We start from the raw sequence: 19,808 nt of genomic DNA, 5'->3' as shown, positions 1-19,808 counted from the left end.
CAGTCTCTAGTTATTAGAGATTAGGAGAAGACAATGAAAGAGAGGCAAACAATCCCATATCTACCTATGGCAGGGTTCTTACCCCTTCCTCTGGATCACATGGAACTGGACACCATCAGAGACAGGATACTAGACTGGATAGGAATTCCACCGAGATGAGTTTACATAGCAAACAGTGGGTGCTTTGTAGAAAACAATAACCAAAGCAAGATGGAAAGTGCCATGGATACATATTGTATAAAGAAAACTGAAGATTTGGCAGATGCTAACAAGACCGTAGAATAAGTTTACCCTCATTGGAGGGTCTATTTACTCACCGTATCTTTTTGACTGCCTGCTTCTGAGAGAAGAAAAGGAGTACTTGTGGCACCTTAGAGACTAACAAATTTATTTGAGCATAAGCTTTCGTGAGCTACAGCTTGAGGATTGAGGGCTGTATATATATGGACCTAAATAACTCGTGCTTTTTGTAGTGCTCTTCACCTGAAGTTCTGAAAGTATTTTACAAAAGGTGATTATCCCAATGTATCAGAGGGGGGAAAACCAAAAGCACAGCGCTTACATGAAGGCCACCCAGCAAGTCAATAGCAAAGCTAAGAAGAGATGCTAGGACTCTTGGCTGCCAGTCATGTGCACTAGCTCCTACACCTCATTGTCTTCCCAAAGTGTAATACAAAATGTAAGTGATGAGGCAGCAATCATGCTTGGTTTTAACATGTTAAATTTCACTGTACAACTGCTGTCAACCACTCTCCCCCACTTTGTAACAGCAACAATTCTGGTCATCTTTGCACCATCAGATCAAAGTACAAAAAGCCAGCAGCATGTATCACTGAACTAAGTCTAAAATATCTACTATAAAAACGCCTTGCTGCACCACCTTGTGAGCACAGTAATTAAAATGCAGGTAGTCAAGCTTAGCTAAAATCAAGTTAACCATCCATGGGTTTAAGGAGAAGCCAGTTCAGTTCAGCTGATAAGTAGAAAGGACACAGTGTATTTGTTTAGTGGCAGAGTGAGAGCCACTACCCACTGAGTCATGTTCTTACGAATCCTCCCACAACACCAGTGAACAACAAACTGCAGCTAGAGGATTTGTAGTGGATTGCATCCATTCTCTCTCTTGGTCTGCTGGGTGGAGCCACACTAAAAATTAAAGCTTCACCCTTTATTTGTACACAATACATGGAACAGGTCTGGTTTTGCTGTGCTATTTAGACAAGCATGTCAAGACACAGCTCAAGCTTACATTAAATACAACTGTTCATATTTTTATTGTTTTTTTTCAGTTGTCAAGTTCTTTCACACACACACACACACACACACACACACACACAATGTTCAGCACTAACAATGATTGTCTAATCACAAGCACACTAGTTTTTTCAGACAGCTCATTGAGATGTGTGGTTTGTGCACGTGGCCCATTGCACATTTGTAGGTCAAAGTTATTCCACATCTCCCTTGCGTTATAGCTGCAATATGACTGCTCTGCACAGGAGCTAGAGCTATACCTGCTCAGATATATTGCTAGAATTTGAACTGTGACATTTAGCTGCAGTTTTTGATAGATACCAAATACAAATTTAGTTGGTAAAACTCTCACTTTAGAATTTGAGGAAAATATTTTAGTTTTTTTAATTCAAACCTACATTAGCTTATGCTCAATGTGAGAAACATTTTATAATTTGTAAAACTTTTAATAGAAATAATGCTTGTCTTAATAGTGCCAGCAGATTAGGCACCTCTGTTAAGCAAGTTAGATGGCAGCTAAGAATATGACATGTCATTGCAACTATTTGCCTGTTTTTATAATTGGTCTCACCCTTTGAAGTACAGCCATCTAGACAGGCAAGTTTTAACATGAGCCTCTATTTTTACTTTGCTTATGCACACACATCTAGAAGTAGCCCAGTCTGCAAATTTTTCCTCAATTTTTGATTCTAATCCCCCACAAGCAGTCATCAGCACTACAGTTGCTTTGAGCTATGTAGCAAAAGGCCACTCCACAGCAGTCATGCAAAAATCTGATAAGCAATATACTAAGCAAATAGTCAGGGAGCACCTTCTGCTTAGAATAACCAACTGTGTCAAGCACCACTAAAAGAACTACAGTAGAACAGAGTACAGAAAAGTAATCAACATCAGTTCTCGAGACAGAATTTGCATGGCCCTACTACGCATACTGCTGCACATTTCTGCTGTAGAAGCTTTGAGCATCTAGAAAGTGCGGGAATTTCATTACCACCTCCCCGCCTGCAATTACACACACACACACTCACTCCTTGTTATATATTAAAGATATCCAGCAATTGCTAATTCTGATAAATTAGTACAGACCATCTTTAGTGTGAACACAAAGCAATGCCAGAGTCTTTTTTCAGTTTCCCAGTGCACTGGCTCTAAAAAGATGTTCAGAAGCAGTCTTGTATTTCAAGGATTTAAAACAGCAGATAGTAGCACCTGCACCCTTGCTGAATGGCAGATTGCAGAGTCTGTGCATAACTCTTGGCAGAGACAATAGGCTAAGAAATGCTTTTAATATTGGTTTGTACAGAAGGGGTTGCTTCAATCACAAGCTGTCGCTCTGGAAAAGGTTGACTCATTGGAATATATGCCTGGGAGGAACCTGGTCACAGGCAGCCAGAAGGTGGATTATTTTACACACACCCTAACCTCTGCTAAGCACACAGGGGGAATAGATCATTACATACAGTTGATACTAGATATGACAATTAGTTCTCATTTCAGCATGGTTAAATACCTGCAGAGGAACAGGTGCTCACTGTCATGTGCTCAGAGAATCTTCATATCAACACAGTAGCCAGAAAGATCTGCTCTGATCAAGCCAGAATTTATGAGAATAGCAGTTCAAATATTGACAGCCCATTTCTGGGTACATCTAGACTACAAAAAGAAGTGGCAGAGAGTCTCAGGGTATGTATACACTGCAGTTACAAACAGGAAGCTGGCTTGTGCATGCTGTCTCAGGCTAGAGGGGCTGTTTAATTGCAGAGTAGATGTTTGGGCATGGGCTGCAGACTGAGCTCTGGCATCCTCCCACTCTGCAGGGTCTTAGACCCTGGGCTCCCACCCAAGCCCAAAATGTCTACACCAAGGGTGGGCAAACTTTTTGGCTTGAGGGCCACATCAGGGTTCTGAAATGTATGGAGGGCTGGGTAGGAAATGTTGTGCCTCCCCAAACAGCATGGCCCCTGCCTCCTATCCACCCCCTCCCACTTCCTGACTGCCCCCCTCAGAACTCCCCTGCTCCTTGTCCCCTGACCCCCCCATCCCCTATCCAACCCCCCCAGCTACCCTGTCTTCCCCTATCCATCCGACAGGCTCTCGAGGATTCCCATGCCTATCCAACCCCCTGTTCCCTGTCCCGACTGCCCCCCCCCCCAGAACCTCTGTGCCATCCAACTGCCCCTGCTCTGTCCCCTGACACTCCCTGTCCCTTATCCAACCCCCCTGCTCCCCACCCCCTTATCATGCTACTCAGAACAGGAGGACTGGCAGCCATGCCACTGCACTGCCCAGCAGGAGCTCACAGCCCTGCCACCACAGCAAGCTGAGGCTGCCAGGGCAGGGGAAGAGAGGAAGAGAAAGAGCAGGAAAGGGGCTGGGGGCTAGCCTCTCTGGCCAGGAGCTCAAGGGCTGGGCAGGACGGTCTCGCAGGCCAGATGTGGCCCACGGGCCATAGTTTGCCCACCTCTACCACAGGGACTCTATAGAGCTGTGTGTGCTCCTATGTGCTCTATAACTGATCTCAGGAGAGGAAACTATTTTTAAAAAAAGATACTATCACCACATATTGAGGAAGAGGACACCTATGGATGCAAAGTCACTCTTATCAGCGGAATGGAACTTTAATTAGAATCAATAATCCTCACAATACAATGGAGTTGTGTTTGTTATATAAATGGGTAACCTAGGACAGCAGCTCATGAGCACTAAAGAGTAGCCATCAACTCCATTTTCAATAATGAGCTCACACCCAGTTTTGATTCAATATCTGAACCAGTGGAAGGTTTTTTTGGGGAGGAGATGGGAATCAAGAGGAATATGGGGGAATACTGAATCATTTAGGCAATTACATTAATGTCCAACTAAATTCAGTAACAGAACAGATTGTAGGAAGAGTAGCTCTGCTGTATCTTCAGGCTCTCAAGTGACAGAAGGCAGGGAGTCCATCATAAGCTCAGAAGTTTTTCATTGAGAGCAATCTGTGACTGAGTGAGATTTGCCAAGTAAGTCACCATCAGCAGGTCCTGAGAAAGAGAAATGGACAGCTATTAGACTGATTAAGAGAATCAAAGAGATGCAAATTTGTGTCATTAAAGCAATTTACAAACAATGCAGTTGCCAATCACCATTCTTCAGAGTGACACTGATGGCTCCACAACTTAGTTTCCACTTCATTCACCAGTTTGGAATACATTGCATTCATATACTACTCAGAACTTTCAGTGCTTTTTATCTATAGTCCTCAGAGCATTGCAAGCATTATCCCCATTTCACAGATGGAGAAGAGAAGGCATATAGTGGATAAGTGACTTAGACAAAGTCATAGAGAATCAGGAATATAAATCCATACATCCTGATTCCCAATCCAAGTCAGAAGTAGAAACTTTCATCTTTAGAAATCCCAAATCACTTTACACAGAAGTGATTCTCTTTATCTAGCAATGAATTGAAGCAGTTGTTCAAATAGCACACACCACCACTACACTGGGACATGAGGACGGAAGTGAATGCTCCACTCAATCAAAATTGCAGGGAGAAATGAAGGGAGACCATGTAATTACCAGTATTTGATTTTAGCTAGAACACAGGGGTCGACAACCTTATCCTTAGGGAAAGTGATATGGGCCTTTGTTGGTATGGCACATTCAGCAGCCCGAGGCAATGCTTGGGGGATACTGGGTCAAAACCAACTCTGAGAAAATGCTCCTACTGAATCAACACCACCCCTTCTGCAGTAACTAGCTGATCCCTGGATGTCTCCCATCCAACTACTGAACTAGCCTGATCCTGCTTATAAAACTTGCCACTTTTACAGAGGGTCTCAAAGTGCCTTACAAACATTACACTTAAGAGTTGGGTGTTCTAATTTATAGCTGGAAAAATTGAGGAACAGAAATTGTGATTCTCTCCACTTATCACAGGAAGATGAGCTGGGAACAGAACTCAGTCCCGTGCTCTAAGCAATGGCTACACTCAGCTTAGCTTGTTAGAGCTGATGGGCTCATAGCATGAAGTGGTACTGATGCAGGTTTGTCATGGGCAATGTACACATCACAGAAATAGCTCCTTAAAGAATGTGAACCCTAAGGTTACCAGACAAAAATATTAGGTGCATCACCTTTTATTCCAGTTGCCAGTTATCTTTCAAGTCCAGACTGCAGTAAGATCTTGCCATTTACACAGTTGTCCTAAACGTTTCATGTCTCAAAACAATCTCAGCGCTTTCAGGTTATGCACACAATTCCTAGCAAGTTTAAGAAGGATTCCTTTGCCTTTAATTACTGAAAAGGCTGCCTTGAGAGGTTCCCTCATCTCTCCCAGATAGCTTTGCCCTCCTATTTCCAATTTTTGGTTACTAGTTAAAAACAGTTTCTCTAGTCACCAGCCTGGTTTTGCCTTTTTTTGGCCCTCTCTTTATGAGGTTCATTCCCTCAGCCTAACCTGACAAGTTACTAAGAATCCTTGTTCACATCAGATACTCATCCATGAAGAATGTGACTGTTGGAGACTGGGAAAGGACCACATTTCCTACGATGTAGATAGAAATGCCAGTCTCTCTAGATGGCTAGAAATTCCACACTTGAACAATAAAGAGTTCAGTAGCAGGAATATATTACCAACCACCTGAGCAGAAGGGTATAGGTGACTGAAATGCTCAGGGAGATTAGAGACACTATGAAGATAGAAATAATGGGGGATATCAACTCTCCCCACATTGACTGGATATGTCATCTCAGGATGGGATGCAAAGATAAAATTTCTAGACACATTAGTGATTGCTTCTTGGAGCAGCTAGTCCTGGAACCCACAAGGGGAGAGGCAATTCTTGATTTAGTCCCAAGTGGAGAACAGGGTCTGGTCCAGGAGTTGAACACAACTGAACCTTTCAGCAATAGCAACCACAATGCAATTAAATTTAACATCCCTGTCGGGGAAAAAAAATTCCAAAGAAACCCACTGTGGTAGCATTTAACTTCAAAAAGAGGAACTAAACAAAAATGATAAAGCTAGTTAAACAGAAATCAAAAGGAACAGTCACAAGACTGAAATGCCTGCAAGTTGCATAGAAACTACTTAAGAATATAAATAGATGCTCAAACTAATTGTATACCCCAAATAAAAAAAACACAGCAAGAGGACCAAAAAAATGCCACAATGGCTTAACAAGAGCAAAAGAGGCAGTTAGAGACCAAAAGACATCCTTTAAAAATGAAAGTCAAATATTACTGAGGAAAAAAGGAAGGGGCATAAACTCTGGCAAGTTTAAAAGGATTATACGACAGACCAAAAAAGAATCTGAAAAGCAACTAGCGAAAGACCAACAGAAAAAAAAATTGCAAGTACATCAGAAATAGGAAGCCTGGCAAACAATCAGTGGAGCTACTGGACAATTGAGGGGCTAAAGGATCAATCACAGAGAAGCTAAATGAATTCTTTGCATCCGTCTTCACTGCAGAAGATGTGAGGGAGATTCCCACACGAACTATTCTTTGTAGGGAACAAATCTGATGAACTGTCCCAGATGGACGTGTCAAAGGTGGTTTTGGAATAAAGTAATACATTGAACAGTGATATATCACCAGAACCAGATGGCATTCACCCAAGAGTTCAGAAGGAACTCAAATATGATATTGGAGAATTACTAACTGTGGTATGTAACCTATTGCTTCAATCACCCTTTGAACCAGATGAGTGGAGGAAAACTAATGCAATGCTGATTTTTAGAAAAGGCTCCATAGGTGCCTAACTTTAAGACCAGGCAAATTGGTTGAAATTATAGTAAAGAACAGAATAAGAGAGAGAATACCACAATATGTTGGGGAAAAGAGTCAACACTGCTTTTGTAAAGGGAAACCATGCCTCACCAATCTATTAGAATTCATTGAGGGGGTCAACAAACATGTTGACATGGGCGATCCAGTTGATATAGTGTACTTGTACTATCAGAAAGCCTTTGACACAGTTCCTCAGCAAAGGCTGTTAAGTAAGGAGTTATAGGATGAGAGAAAGTTCTCTCAGATCAGTAACTCATTAAAAGATGAAACAAAGTGTAGGAATAAATGGTCAGTTTTCACAATGAAAATAGGTGACTAACAGGGTCCCTGAATGTTCTGTACCGGGACAAGTGCTATTCAATGTATTCATAAGTGTTCTGGAAAAGGGGCTAAACAGTGAGGTGGCAAACTTTGCTGACAATACAAAATGACTCAAGATAGTTAAGTCCAAAGCTGACTGTAAAGAGTTACAAAGGGATCTCAAAAAACTGGGTGACTGGGCAACAAAATGGCAGATGAAATTCAATGTTGATAAGTGCAAAGTAATGAACACTGGAAAACATAATCCTAACCGTACATACAAAATGATGGGGGTCTAAATTAGCGGTTATCACTCAAGAAAGATCTTGGAGTCATCATGGGTAGTTCTCTGAAAACATCCACTCAATGTGCAGCAGCAGTCAAAAAAGCTAACAATGTTAGGAATCATTAGGAAAGGGAGAAATAATGAGACAAAGTGTTTTAACACTAGTATATAGATCTATGGTATGCCCAAACCTTGAATACTGCATGCAGTTCAGGCTACTCCATCTCAAAAAATGTACATTAGAACTGGACAATGTACAGAGAAGGGTAACAAAAATGATTGGGGTATGGAACAGCTTCCATATGAGGAAAAATTAAAAGAGATCACTAAGGGGGTGGGAGGGGGAAGATCTGATATAGGGCTATAAAATTGTGACTGGTATGGAGAAAGTGAATAAGTTATTTACCCTTTCACACAATACAAGAACAATGAAAATTAATAGGCAGCAGATTTAAAAACATACATAACGAAGTACTTCACACAATGCAGTCAGCCAACCTGTGGAACTCATTGCCAGATGCCGTGAAGGCCAAAAGTTATTACCAGGTTCAAAAAAGAATCAGTTATGCTCAAGAATAGGTCCATCAATGGCTATTGGCCAAGATGGTCAGCGATATGCAACCCCATGCTCTGGATGTCCCTAAACATCCAACTGCCAAAAGCTGGGCCTGAACGACAGGGGATGGATGATTCAATAATTGCCTTTTTCTGTTCGTTCCCTCTGAACCTCTGACAGTGGCAGGTACCAGATGACAGGATACCAGGCTAGATGGACCATTGGTCTGAACCAGTATGGCTATTCTCATATTCTTATGAAGAGAGTGGGTAGAAAGGGTGGGGTTTTGTTTTGGTCACTGACATATCATACCTAGAAGATAATTTTCAGGACTGTGTTGCAACCTGGTCTCCATTTTACACCTATGAACAATGTCCTGAATGCGAGGCGGGGTGGGGGAAATCACCACTCTCTCTTTGGGAAACCTCTTATGCCAAGGTTTCTGTACAGAACTATTACTTACATGATCCTATGAACAGTGACTCGGTTCCTTACCAAGTTCAAGATTGGGTAACATTACAACACTTTTCAGGCAACATCTCTTTTCTGGATTTCCTTTTCATTTCTATATAGTTCTATCATTTGTAGTGTGTTAACTGAATGTTAAGGTTTAAGATTAAAACTAGAAAATTTTGAGGGAGTCAACAAGCATGTGGACAAGGGGGATCCAGTGGATATAGTGTACTTCAATTTTCAGAATGCCTTTGACAAGGTCTCTCACCAAAGGCTCTTAAACTACACTGTCATGGGATAAGAGGGAAGGTTCTCTCATGGACTGGTAACTGGTTAAAAGATAGGAAACAAAGAGTAGGAATAAATGGCCAGTTCTCAGAATGGAGAGAGGTAAATAATGGGGTCCCCCAAGGGTCTCAACTGTGACCAGTTCTATTCAACATATTCATAAATGATATTGAAAAAGGGGAAAACAGTGAGGCGAGTAATTTTGTATCATCTGCAAATTTTGTCAAGATAGTTAAGTCCCAAGAAGACTGTGAAGAGCTACAAAATGATCTCACAAAACTAGGTGACTGGGCAACAAAATGGCAGATTAAATTCAAATGTTGATAAATGCAAAGTAATGCACACTGGAAACCAATCCCAACTATACATATAAAATGATGGGGTATAAATTAGCTGTAACCACTCAAGAAAGATTTTGGAGTTATTGTGGATAGTTCTCTGAAAACGTCCACTCAATGTGCAATGGCAGTCACAAAAGTGACCAGAATGTTAGGAATCATTAAGAAAGGGATAGATAATAAGACAGAAAATATAATAAATCGCCTCTATATAAATCCATGGTACGCCCATATCTTGAATACTGTGTGCAGGTCTGGTTGCCCCATCTCAAAAAAGATGTATTGGAATTGGAAAAAGTTCAGAAAAGGGCGACAAAAATTATTATGGTTATGGAACAGCTGCCATATGAGGAGAGATTAATAAAATGGGGACTTTTCATCTTGGAAAAGAGACAACTAAGGGGGGATATAACAGATCTATAAAGTCATGACTGGTGTGAAGAAAGTAAATAAGGAAGTGTTATTTACTCCTTCTCATAACACAAGAACTAGGGGTCATCAAATGAAAATAAGAAGGTTTAAAAACAAACAAAAGGAAGTACTTTTTCCACACAACGCACAGTCAACCTGTGGAACTTCTTGCCAGAGGACGTTGAAGGCCAAGACTATAACAGGTTTCAAAAAAGAAAAAGGTTCATGGAAGATAGGTCCATCAATGGCTTTAGCCAGGATGGGCAGGGATGGTGTCCTTAGCCTGTTTGCCAGAAGCTGGGAATGGGCAAGAGGGGATGGATCACTTGATAATTACCTGTTCTGTTCATTCCCTCTGGGGTACCTGGCATTGGCCACTGTCAGAAGACAGGATACTGGGCTAGATGGACTTTTGGTCTGACCCAGTATGACTGTTCTTATGAAAGCTTGGTTAATGCTTCCTACTGTTATTCAGCTTTTGGGGGGTACTGGCAGATCTGAATAGCTCCCTTCAGACTTTTTTTTTTTTTTATTTCAGTAACGTGTTAATTGTGAAGCCAAGCTGATAGATGGGAAAAAGGGGCAGACACCTCTCTTGTCTTCCACAATCCAGAGACAGGTAAGCAATAGATTGCTGTGGATCCCCATTGGATCCCAGATAGATTCCTCATGAAGAACACCCAGAAGAACTGAGTAACAGGACTCACGTTGATATTGCTGTTCAGCATTGTCTCAAAGTCCTCCGGTGAAATCTTTGGCACCTGGTTAATAAGATCCATCAGGAAACGCCCAACAGTATTGTCAGCAGCCACTTTACCAGACTAACCATAAAAATAAAGACATTTGACAATGAGCAAGATACAACAAACCTACTGCACAGAACAGGAAGAGCTGACACAAATGCAGGGAAATTCATAGATTCATAGATACTAAGGTCAGAAGGGACCATTCTGATCATCTAGTCCGACCCCCTGCACAACGCAGGCCACAGAATCTTACCCAACCACTCCTACGAAAAACCTCACCTATGTCTGAGTTATTGAAGTCCTCAAATTGTGGTTTAAAGACTTCAAGGAGCAGAGAAGCCTCCCTCAAGTCAACCATGCCCCATGCTACAGAAGGCGAAAAACCTCCAGGGCCTCTCCAATCTGCCCTGGAGGAAAATTCCTTCCCAACCCCAAATATGGCGATGAGCTAAACCCTGAGCATATGGGCAAGATTCACCAGCCAGATACTACAGAAAATTCTTTCCTGGGTAACTCAGATCCCATCCATCTAATATCCCATCTCAGGGGAAAGCTCTCGCCCTCTCCTGTATGAGCTGGAATAGATTCATAGATTCTTTGTGATCATCTGGTCTGATCTCTTGTGTAACACAGGCCATAGAACTTCCCCCAAATAATTCCTAGAGCAGATCTTTTATACAAACATCCAAACTTGATTTAAAAATGGTTAGTGATGGAGAATCCATTATGACCCTTGGTAAACTGTTCCAATGGTTGCTCACTGTTAAAATTTATGCCTTATTTCTGGTATGAATTTATCTAGCTTCAACTTCCAGCTGTTATATTGCATTACAGCTCTCTCAGCTAAATGGAAGAGCCCATTATTAAATGTTTGTTCTAATGTAGGTATTTATAAATTAATCAAATCACCCCTTAGACTTAAGCAGCTCAATTTATTTAGCTTAACAAAGGGAAGTTATCACTACAAGGTATGTTTTCTAATCCTTTAATCATTCTCTAGGCTCTTTTCTAAAGATTCCCCAATTTATCAACATCCTTCTTGAATTGTAGGCACCAGATCTAGACATAGTATTCCAACAGCCATCGCATCAGTGCCAAATACAGAGGTAAAATAACCATCTACTCCTACTCAAGATTCCCGTTTATGCATCCCAGAATCACATTAGCTCTTTTGGCCACAGCATCTCACAGACATAAGTCTTACCAGCACATCCTCTGCATACTGCAGCACTGTGCTCAGGGTATCCTGGATCCGGGCTGACGCTGCTCCAACCTGCTGCAAATCACTGGACAAGCCAATCACTCGACTGGGACTCAAACAGGTTTTCATGATGAGATCAACTGCAAGAAGAGAGACGCTAAGAAACTGGCTGTCACAAGGTCAGCTTCAACCACTCCCCAGAGATTTCTAGGATGACATCTGCTGCAGCAAAACAGGAAATGCTTTTCCAGTGCTGCCTTCACTACCAATGTAATGCTGGCCACTCCTGCGCCACTGTGCAATGCAGATTTTTGCAGAAATTAGTGCTTTTTTGCAGAATTTCCTTTCCCTTCCTTCAGAGATGGACTGCAGTGCTGCTGGCTGCCACTAGGGGCTGCTGGACATGGCAGAGCCCAACTTGCACATAGAAGATACTGCCAGGGGGATGGTGAGAGCGCTAGAGGGATCCAGGCAATTGCAGTTCCCAGCATGCTCTGAGGAAAGGTGGCTACAGTGCACAAGAAACTCCATACAAACCTGGCATTGAGCATCAAGCTCTCCCCCTCTGGATCCCTGGGCTCTGAGGGATAGGGGGTTGGAATCTGGGCAGGAGATTCAGATGTATGGCTTGTGGGGGGCACATGGCTGGGTTCTAGGAGGTAAAGGCTGTGGGTGTCCATCCCCCCCAGCTGGGCTGTGGGGAGGAGGGGGCAGAGAAACAGGAACTGGATTGTCATATGGTTTTTTTTTGGTTTTTTTGGTTTTTTAAACTCTCTACCCCATAGGGAATTTGTGTGTCTGTATTCTCAGACATTATTGCTGACAGGTATTTTTAAATAAATCACCAAAATAATTAAAACTGGCGTGATTACGTAACTTTTTTGACAAATAAAATCTGCAAAATTTTAAAATATTGTGCGCAGAATTTTTTTTTTTGGTGCAGAATTCCCCCAGTAGTAATATATTAGCTACATGGGGGAGCAATGGAGGACACAGGCACACGTTCCATTGACCTTAATGGAGAATGCAGGTGCTCAGAACATCTAAGAATCAGAGCACTTTAATGGCTAAACATGAAACTGTAGGCACCCAAGCTTGAAAGTTTTGGCCTCCATCTTAAGCATCAGATTACTATTTGATCTGAAAAAGAATGAGGGATTCCAGCCATTTTGCTCAGCCTTCTTTCCCCAGGTCGAAGCAATGACAATACTGCCCGCCTGGCACCAAGTACAGTTACAGCCTCACTGTGCAGCTCATACACTCCAAGAAGTCCCAATGACATCTTCAACTTGTCCCTGACTCATTTTCACATCCAGTAATCAGAAATTTGTAAATTGGCCTCATGATATATGCAGTCTCACTTTAGTAGGGGCAGTTTAAGGGACGCTAATAATTTGAAATCGAGTTCTTAGAGTTAAAAGCAATGCTCCTTTTTTAATGGTTTTAATCACGTTTTCTGGTTCTGTATGTTTCTCTCTCCCAAGTTGCTGGGAGACACTCAAATTGGAAACCGATTACACCAGTGGTCCCCCAATCTTTTTATGTTGCACGCCCCCTTACCTCTGTCCATGCCCCCGTCCCCCCATTGCTGGGCTGCGGCGACAAAGCCAGGGCTGGCAGCCAGGGTTCCGAGGGTGGCAACGGAGCTGGGTGGTGCTCCGTCCCCACCCACCATGGGAGCTGGCTTGGTCCCCAGCCAGGCCCCCCCAAACGTTCCTCTGCATCCCATAGTTTGCAGACCTCTGGACTACCCAGAGTGCTGTCAAATAGATAAAATAATTCTCCAAACTCCGATATACAATCTCAGGAGTTCCCTGTTGTCTCATGTCAATTCTGATTGAAAAAGTCACATGAAACATACTAAGTACTAGGCATACGTGTTATCAAAGATGACGGTCTTCTGAAAGAAAAGGCCACTACTGACCCGAAGACGAGAGCTCCCAGTGTCTTTAATGTTAGGAACAGACATCTTTCTCTTCGTCTCTCCAGTTTTGTCTATAATCCCTTTGCTTCTTTCCACTGGTTTTGTGGCCTGACCTTTTGGTACTTGGTTGTTTCTCTTCTCCACCCTCCCAGATTCCACTTTCTAATCCAGTCACAATCCTCCATTTTACCCCACAGCTCATTGCTCTGCATCCACTCCACAACTCCTACATCTGTGCCACTCTGCCCCCAAAATGCTGGCCCACTTCGACTTTCACCAATCCCCAGCATCCTGTCTGATAGCACCATTTCATCAGCACTGAACAGCAACAAGAAATCCCCTAATATGGGGGGCAGGGAAACAAAGAAGATGAGGCACTCAGCACTAAGGCAACGACTTCTGTAAGCAGCACTCAGGTACGCAAGCTAGGGATGCAGATCCCTGTGATCCCCAGACACACAAATCAAGCACCCAAATATCTGGTTAGAACCAACAAGAACAACAAGCCATCTTACCTCCTATCCGCTCAGTGTCATAGTAAACATACTTCACTGTCAGAGGTGTGAACATCACCCCCATGGTCTTACCAGGGACCCCCATTGGAGCACTAGAAAAGACAAGATTTACATAACATAGCATAAGTAATAGCCAACATAGATGTGTCAACAACAAGTAATACCAAACCAATTTCACTTCCTTCTTTGACAGGGTTACTGGTCTACTGGATTAGGGAGCAGCAGTAGACATGATATGACATTCCAACAATGAATAAAGGGAAATGTGATCTAGATGAAATGACTTTCAAATGGGTGCACAACTGGTTGAAAAACCATATTCAAAAGAGTAATTATCAATGATTCACTGTCAAACTGGAAGTGCATGTCTAGCAGGGTTCTGCAGGGGTCAGTCCTGGCCTAGTACTGCATAATATTTTCATTCCTGACTTGGATAATGAATTGGAGAATTTACATATAAAATTTGCAAATGACACCAAACTGTGAGGGATTGCAAGCACTTTGGAAGACAGAATTAGAATTCAAAAGGATCTTGATAAACTGGACCATAATGAAAATCAATAAAGACAAGTGCAAAGTACTTCACTTAGGATGGAAAAATCAAACGCACAAATACAAAATGGGAAACTGGCTAGATTGTACCGCAGAAAAGGATAGTGAAGCATAAACTCAGTATGAGCCACAATGCAATACAGTTGTGAAAAAGGCTAATATTCTGGGGTGTATTAACAGGAGTGTCTTATGCAAGACATGGTAGATAACTGTTCTGCCATACCCTGCCTCAGCAGGAGTACTGCAGCCAGTTTTGGGTTCCACACTTTAAGATATGGATAAACTGGAAAGTCCAGAGAAGAGCAACAAAAATGATCAAAGGTTTAGATATCTTGACCTATGAGGAAAGCTTAAAAAACTGGGCATGATTAGTCCTGAGAAAAAGACAACTGGGGGGGATGGGGGAGGAGAAGAACCTGATAAGTCTTCAGATATGTTAAAGTCTGTGATCATTCTCCATGTCCACTGAAGGTAGGACAAGTAGTAATACGCTTAATCTGCAGCAAGGGAGAGTTAGATTAGAGATTAGGAAAACATTTCTAACTATTGGGATAGTTAAGTATTGGAATAGTCTTCCAAGGGAGGCTGTGGAATCCTCATAATTGGATGATCTAGGTCAAGGATTCTCAAACTTCATTGCACCATGAGCCCCTTCTGACAACAACAAAAAAAACCCACGACCCTAGGAAGGGGGACTGAAGCCTGAACCCTGCTGCCCCAACTGGGGGACAGGCAAAGTCCAAGTCCCACCATCCTGAGCTCAGGTGGGGTGTAGGAGAGAAAGAGCCTAAAAGCCCAAGGGCTTCAGCCCTCAGCAGGGGCCTGTAACCTGAGCCCTGCCACCCAGGGTTGAAGTCTTTGGGCTTTGGCGGCTCAGGCTTCAACTTCAGCCCCAAGTGTCAGGGCTTGGGCAAGTCTGACCAAGTCTAAACACCAGCTCTGGCGACCCCATTAAAATGGGGTCTTAACCCACTTTGGGGTCCTCACCCACAGTTTGAGAACCACAGATCTAGGTATTCGTGGTCCTGCCTCAGCACAAGGGGACGGACTAGAGGACATTTCTCTGCTCTGCAGATAAACCTATTCGAAAGAAAGAAAAGGAGTACTTGTGGCACTTTAGAGACTAATTTATTTGAGCATAAGCTTTTGTGAGCTACAGCTCACTTCATCGGATGCATGCAATGGAAAATACGGTGGGGAGATTTTATATACACAGAGAACATGAAACAATGGGTGTTACCATACACACTGTGATGAGTGATGGTAACACCCATTGTTTCATGTTCTCTGTGTATATAAAATCTCCCCACTGTATTTTCCATTGCATGCATCCGATGAAGTGAGCTGTAGCTCACAAAAGCTTATGCTCAAATAAATTAGTCTCTAAGGTGCCACAAGTACTCCTTTTCTTTTTGCAGATATAGACTAACACGGCAGCTACTCTGAAACCTATTCAAAGAAGGAGACAGTAACCCTTTATCTGGTTTGCCTCCCCTACACTGTAACAGAAGAAACTGAGCAGGTTACTCATTCTCACAAAGAACCGCATTCACACTTGTGGGGAGCTGTAATAGTTGTGACACAGTTGTTGGTCCAGAGGAATTCAATTACAATACAATTACACTTGTCCCCCTAGTTTATATATATAGTTTTCAATGGGGAAAGTCAAGCATTCAGATAATCAAAAGGAAATTACAGAAGTGACATTCATACTAACCATTCATCTGTGGAGGTCAAGCCATTCTCAAAACTTTATTAAGTCTCAACACTCCTGTTAACTGTGGCAAGTACTAATACAATTGTATAGATGGGGAAACAGAATCTCAGAGATTAAGTCACTTGAGCACAGCACCACAGTCAAAGACACAGCTGGGAATAGAATCAAGAGACCTGGGTTCACAGCCTCTGTTCTAGCCAGTAGACAGCATTGCCCTAATTAGGACAATCAATTAATTAAATCCCTCCCTACCCTATTCTATCCCTTTTTGATAATCCCATTGGAGATCCTCTTTCCCAAGTGTGATCCATCTCCCCAAAATACCTGACATAGGCTTTAATGCTCATGCGCCCATTCTGGAGACTGGTGTCCACAGTGAGGTGGATTGGATTGTGTGCTTCCCGACTATAATACTCATGGATCAGGACAGAGTGCTCTGTAATGTCATGGCCCGTAGCATACCTTAGAAAACACAACATAAGAACATGAGACCTGGGCATCCAACACTTCACATTTCAGACATACTGGGATATTTGCCATTGAGCAATGATGTGCACACAACTCTGCTCTGAACACATGATCAATTTGTATGTGGATGTGAAGGAAAAAAGTTTGAGTACTATCTGCTCAGGACATCATTGCACTTCGCAAATCAGACACATGAATTTTGATGCACTTATTAAGCTTTGAACTGCTCTCTGATTAAAAGTGATATAAAGCACATTATAGGAAAACAAGCTCTTAGGTAAAGAGCTACAACCCAATTCCTCTATGAACTGACCATCAGAGCTAAAAATACAGGACTATATTAATCCAGCTGCTTTAACTGTCCTGCAGTTAATATCTTTGAAACATAATTAACTTAAATTCATTACAGCTTGGACCTCACTGAAGTATATAAACTCTTGGCCTCCACAACAGCCTTCTGAAGGGAAAGAGGAGTCAGGGTTTGCATTTATTTCTTCAGGAATAAAACAAAGCTGATGCACAGAACCTCAAGAGACCTAATGAGGTTCTCCACACTCCACCCCAAGAGGTCTATGAAGTGCAGTTCCCTACATCACTTCACCTGATTTTCCAACAATCTCTTGGGAGAAGACTCCAGTATCAGAAAATATTGCCCCACTACATACACTTTATTTCCTTCCCATGATACCTAGTCTCACCTTAAAAAATACATCCCATTTCTTGATGTTTATATTCTATATCCCCAGCTATTACTTCAGCAAATTATGCTGCTTATTCAAAATCTATAATGCAGTGTATAATATTTCAAGGTGCATAATGGGGCCACATAACTGCTAAGCACAGGTCACATGTTTGCAGTGGAGAAGATGACTTACCACCCCAAAATGATTTCACTAGGGGAAACCTTCTTGTGAAGCTCATACATATTCTTAGCAAATTCCATATCAACAGCCACCTGAAAACCACAACAAAGCAGCATGAGGCAATCAACTGCAGGAGTGCTTAAAATTTAAATTCTAGCAGCAGGCAGAGAAATGGAAGGTTCTTGTTGTCAATTAGAACTCAGAAGAATTTTCCCTTAGTAGTTACCAGCCCACTGCAAGCAGAAGTACCGTTTCATTGCCCTCCATACACTAGGACAACGTGGGCGTATTTCACCAAAAGACCCTGCCAACATACATCATGTGTAGACTCTTCTAATCACACCTCACTCAAAGGGTAGTGAATTCTAGAGCCGAATGTGCTAACAGAGACTCAGACAGATCCAGGACTTCCAGAATACCAAAGGCAAAAGGTGAAACATGCAGGAAAGGAGCGCAAACGTTAGCATGATGAGATTGTTCTCACTCATACAGCTATCCTGATTGTTAGTGGGCTAGCTCACTTGGCTCTCAGCATCTTCCACCCGAGTACTTCAGAGTGCTTCACTGTCATGCCATTTAGTCTCCCAACTATCCTCTGTGCTAGGATGGACACACTCAGGGAGCAGAGGCCGAGACCATCACCCACCTCATCTTCGGACTCGTTGTGTGGGACCGAGAAGCAATTGGTGACTTCCACTGAGAGCTTGTCCACAGTGCCTGCAGAGCAGAGAGAGAGACTGAGGGGAGATGCTGGGCGGCTCAAGCACTCCAGGCTCTTCCCCGAGACGCCACACAAGTGCGAAGCTCAGGCTCCCCTTACAGCGAGGGCCAAGGTGGAACCCAGGCGAGGGAGGGGGAGGGGGCCTGGACTAGCCAGGGGCAGCCTGCTCCAGGCTCCGCTGACCCCGGGGGACCGGAGGCGGGGAGAGAGAGCCGGGCCCCGCTCACCCCGGGGGCTCTTACCCAGCAGGGTCCCAATGACCCGGGCCGCGCCCTCGTTCCGCCGCTCGAAGCTGTCCACGATGGAGGCCAGGATGACCGGGTGCAGCCGAACCACGCGGCCGCCGGGGAAGGGGCCAGGCAGCGCCGCCGGGACCGGCGGGCCCGAGGCCGCTGTAGTGGGAGGCACAGGCGGCGCTGCGCCTCCCGCTGGGGTCGCCACCACTGGCGGTGCGGCTGCTGGGCTGGGGGCTGCCGGGACAGCGACAGGAGCAGGAGCAGGGGACGGGGACGGGACCTGAGCTACCGCCGCCATTTTGCAAAGAAAGGAGCAAGCCCACCCACGCCAGCAATAATAGGCTGAACCAGGCACCTGTTACAAACCTTGCCTTCTCATTGGATGGAAGATGAGTACAGCCCGCCTCCTTCGCCTGGTAACCAACCGGGAGAGCGCAGGGGAAGACCGAGCTCGCGGAGTGGGTGAGAACGAAAGTAGGTCACTTCATCATTGGCTGAAATTGACTATTGTTCCCGCCCCGAGAGTGTCCACAAGCTTTCCCATTGGCTAGAGGTGACCCACCCATTCAGCATCCAGAAGCTCCTCTATTGGCTTGGCGATGGCTGTACCTGATGCTGGCCTGGGAGGGCATAGGGCCAAGGGTCTCTCCAGTTGGGGGGAGGGAGCCTCTGGAGGCAGCCTCCCTTGGTGACCCCACCCCACCGCTGTCACTGGCATGGTACAGTGACCACACAATGTGTTCAAATGGGCCCATGACCATGGTAACAAGTGCCTGACCGTCTTCTGACTGTATCTCCCCTGTGAGGTGGGGATGGCCATCTGTCTGCCGTCCTCCTCATGTCGCCATCCTGCAGCCAAGGGTAGAGAGAAGGAGGCACAGACCTTCAACAGTTGCTCATGTCAATGGATGTTTGGAGCCTAAAGGCCTCTGAGGAGTGGGGCCTAGGTGACTTGCTCCAGCTCATCTGAAGTCTGTTGTGGAGCAGGAAATTGAACCCAGGTCGCTCTGTATCCCAGGCTCGTGCCCCGGCTATTAGAATTCTCTTCCTTGCTGGCTGGCCAGATGGAAATACAGAACGGCTAATGATCACTGTTGTGCCACAAGGCCTTCTAGTGTCATCACTTTCAGTTCTTGCTTTTCCTGCTCTGGATTTGGCAGTGAAGCCATTAACCCTTCTAGCCCTGTTTCACTTGATTTTTCTTTATA

At 43.8% G+C, this 19,808-nt stretch overlaps 1 protein-coding gene across 1 annotated transcript; it reads right to left on the bottom strand.

Moving 5' to 3' along the window:
• Positions 1 to 3,856: 3,856 nt before the first annotated feature.
• On the bottom strand, positions 3,857 to 18,956 carry EIF3F (eukaryotic translation initiation factor 3 subunit F). Its single transcript, XM_038410498.2, has 8 exons — positions 18,607 to 18,956; positions 18,290 to 18,360; positions 17,656 to 17,735; positions 16,637 to 16,774; positions 14,044 to 14,135; positions 11,608 to 11,744; positions 10,365 to 10,478; positions 3,857 to 4,274 (listed from the first exon to the last, which is right to left on the bottom strand). Exons 1-8 carry the CDS (start codon positions 18,896 to 18,898, stop codon positions 4,197 to 4,199), a joined length of 1,002 nt encoding a protein of 333 aa, XP_038266426.1. The 5' UTR covers positions 18,899 to 18,956; the 3' UTR covers positions 3,857 to 4,196.
• Positions 18,957 to 19,808: the final 852 nt, after the last annotated feature.

The sequence above is a fragment of the Dermochelys coriacea genome, chromosome 7 (assembly GCF_009764565.3).
Source record: "Dermochelys coriacea isolate rDerCor1 chromosome 7, rDerCor1.pri.v4, whole genome shotgun sequence".
NCBI classification, from domain to species: domain Eukaryota; kingdom Metazoa; phylum Chordata; order Testudines; family Dermochelyidae; genus Dermochelys; species Dermochelys coriacea.
This window is presented reverse-complemented; position numbering and strand designations above follow the sequence as displayed.

Excerpts from the sequence above, each read along its gene's own strand:
- EIF3F (XM_038410498.2), bottom strand. The coding sequence starts at position 18,898 with ATGGCGGCGGTAGCTCAGGTCCCGTCCCCGTCCCCTGCTCCTGCTCCT. Across the intron at positions 11,745-14,043 it reads TGACACTGAGCGGATAGGAG|TTGATCTCATCATGAAAACC; the intron begins GTAAGATGGCTT and ends CTCTTCTTGCAG. Across the intron at positions 4,275-10,364 it reads TGCTGAACAGCAATATCAAC|GACCTGCTGATGGTGACTTA; the intron begins GTGAGTCCTGTT and ends TCTCTTTCTCAG.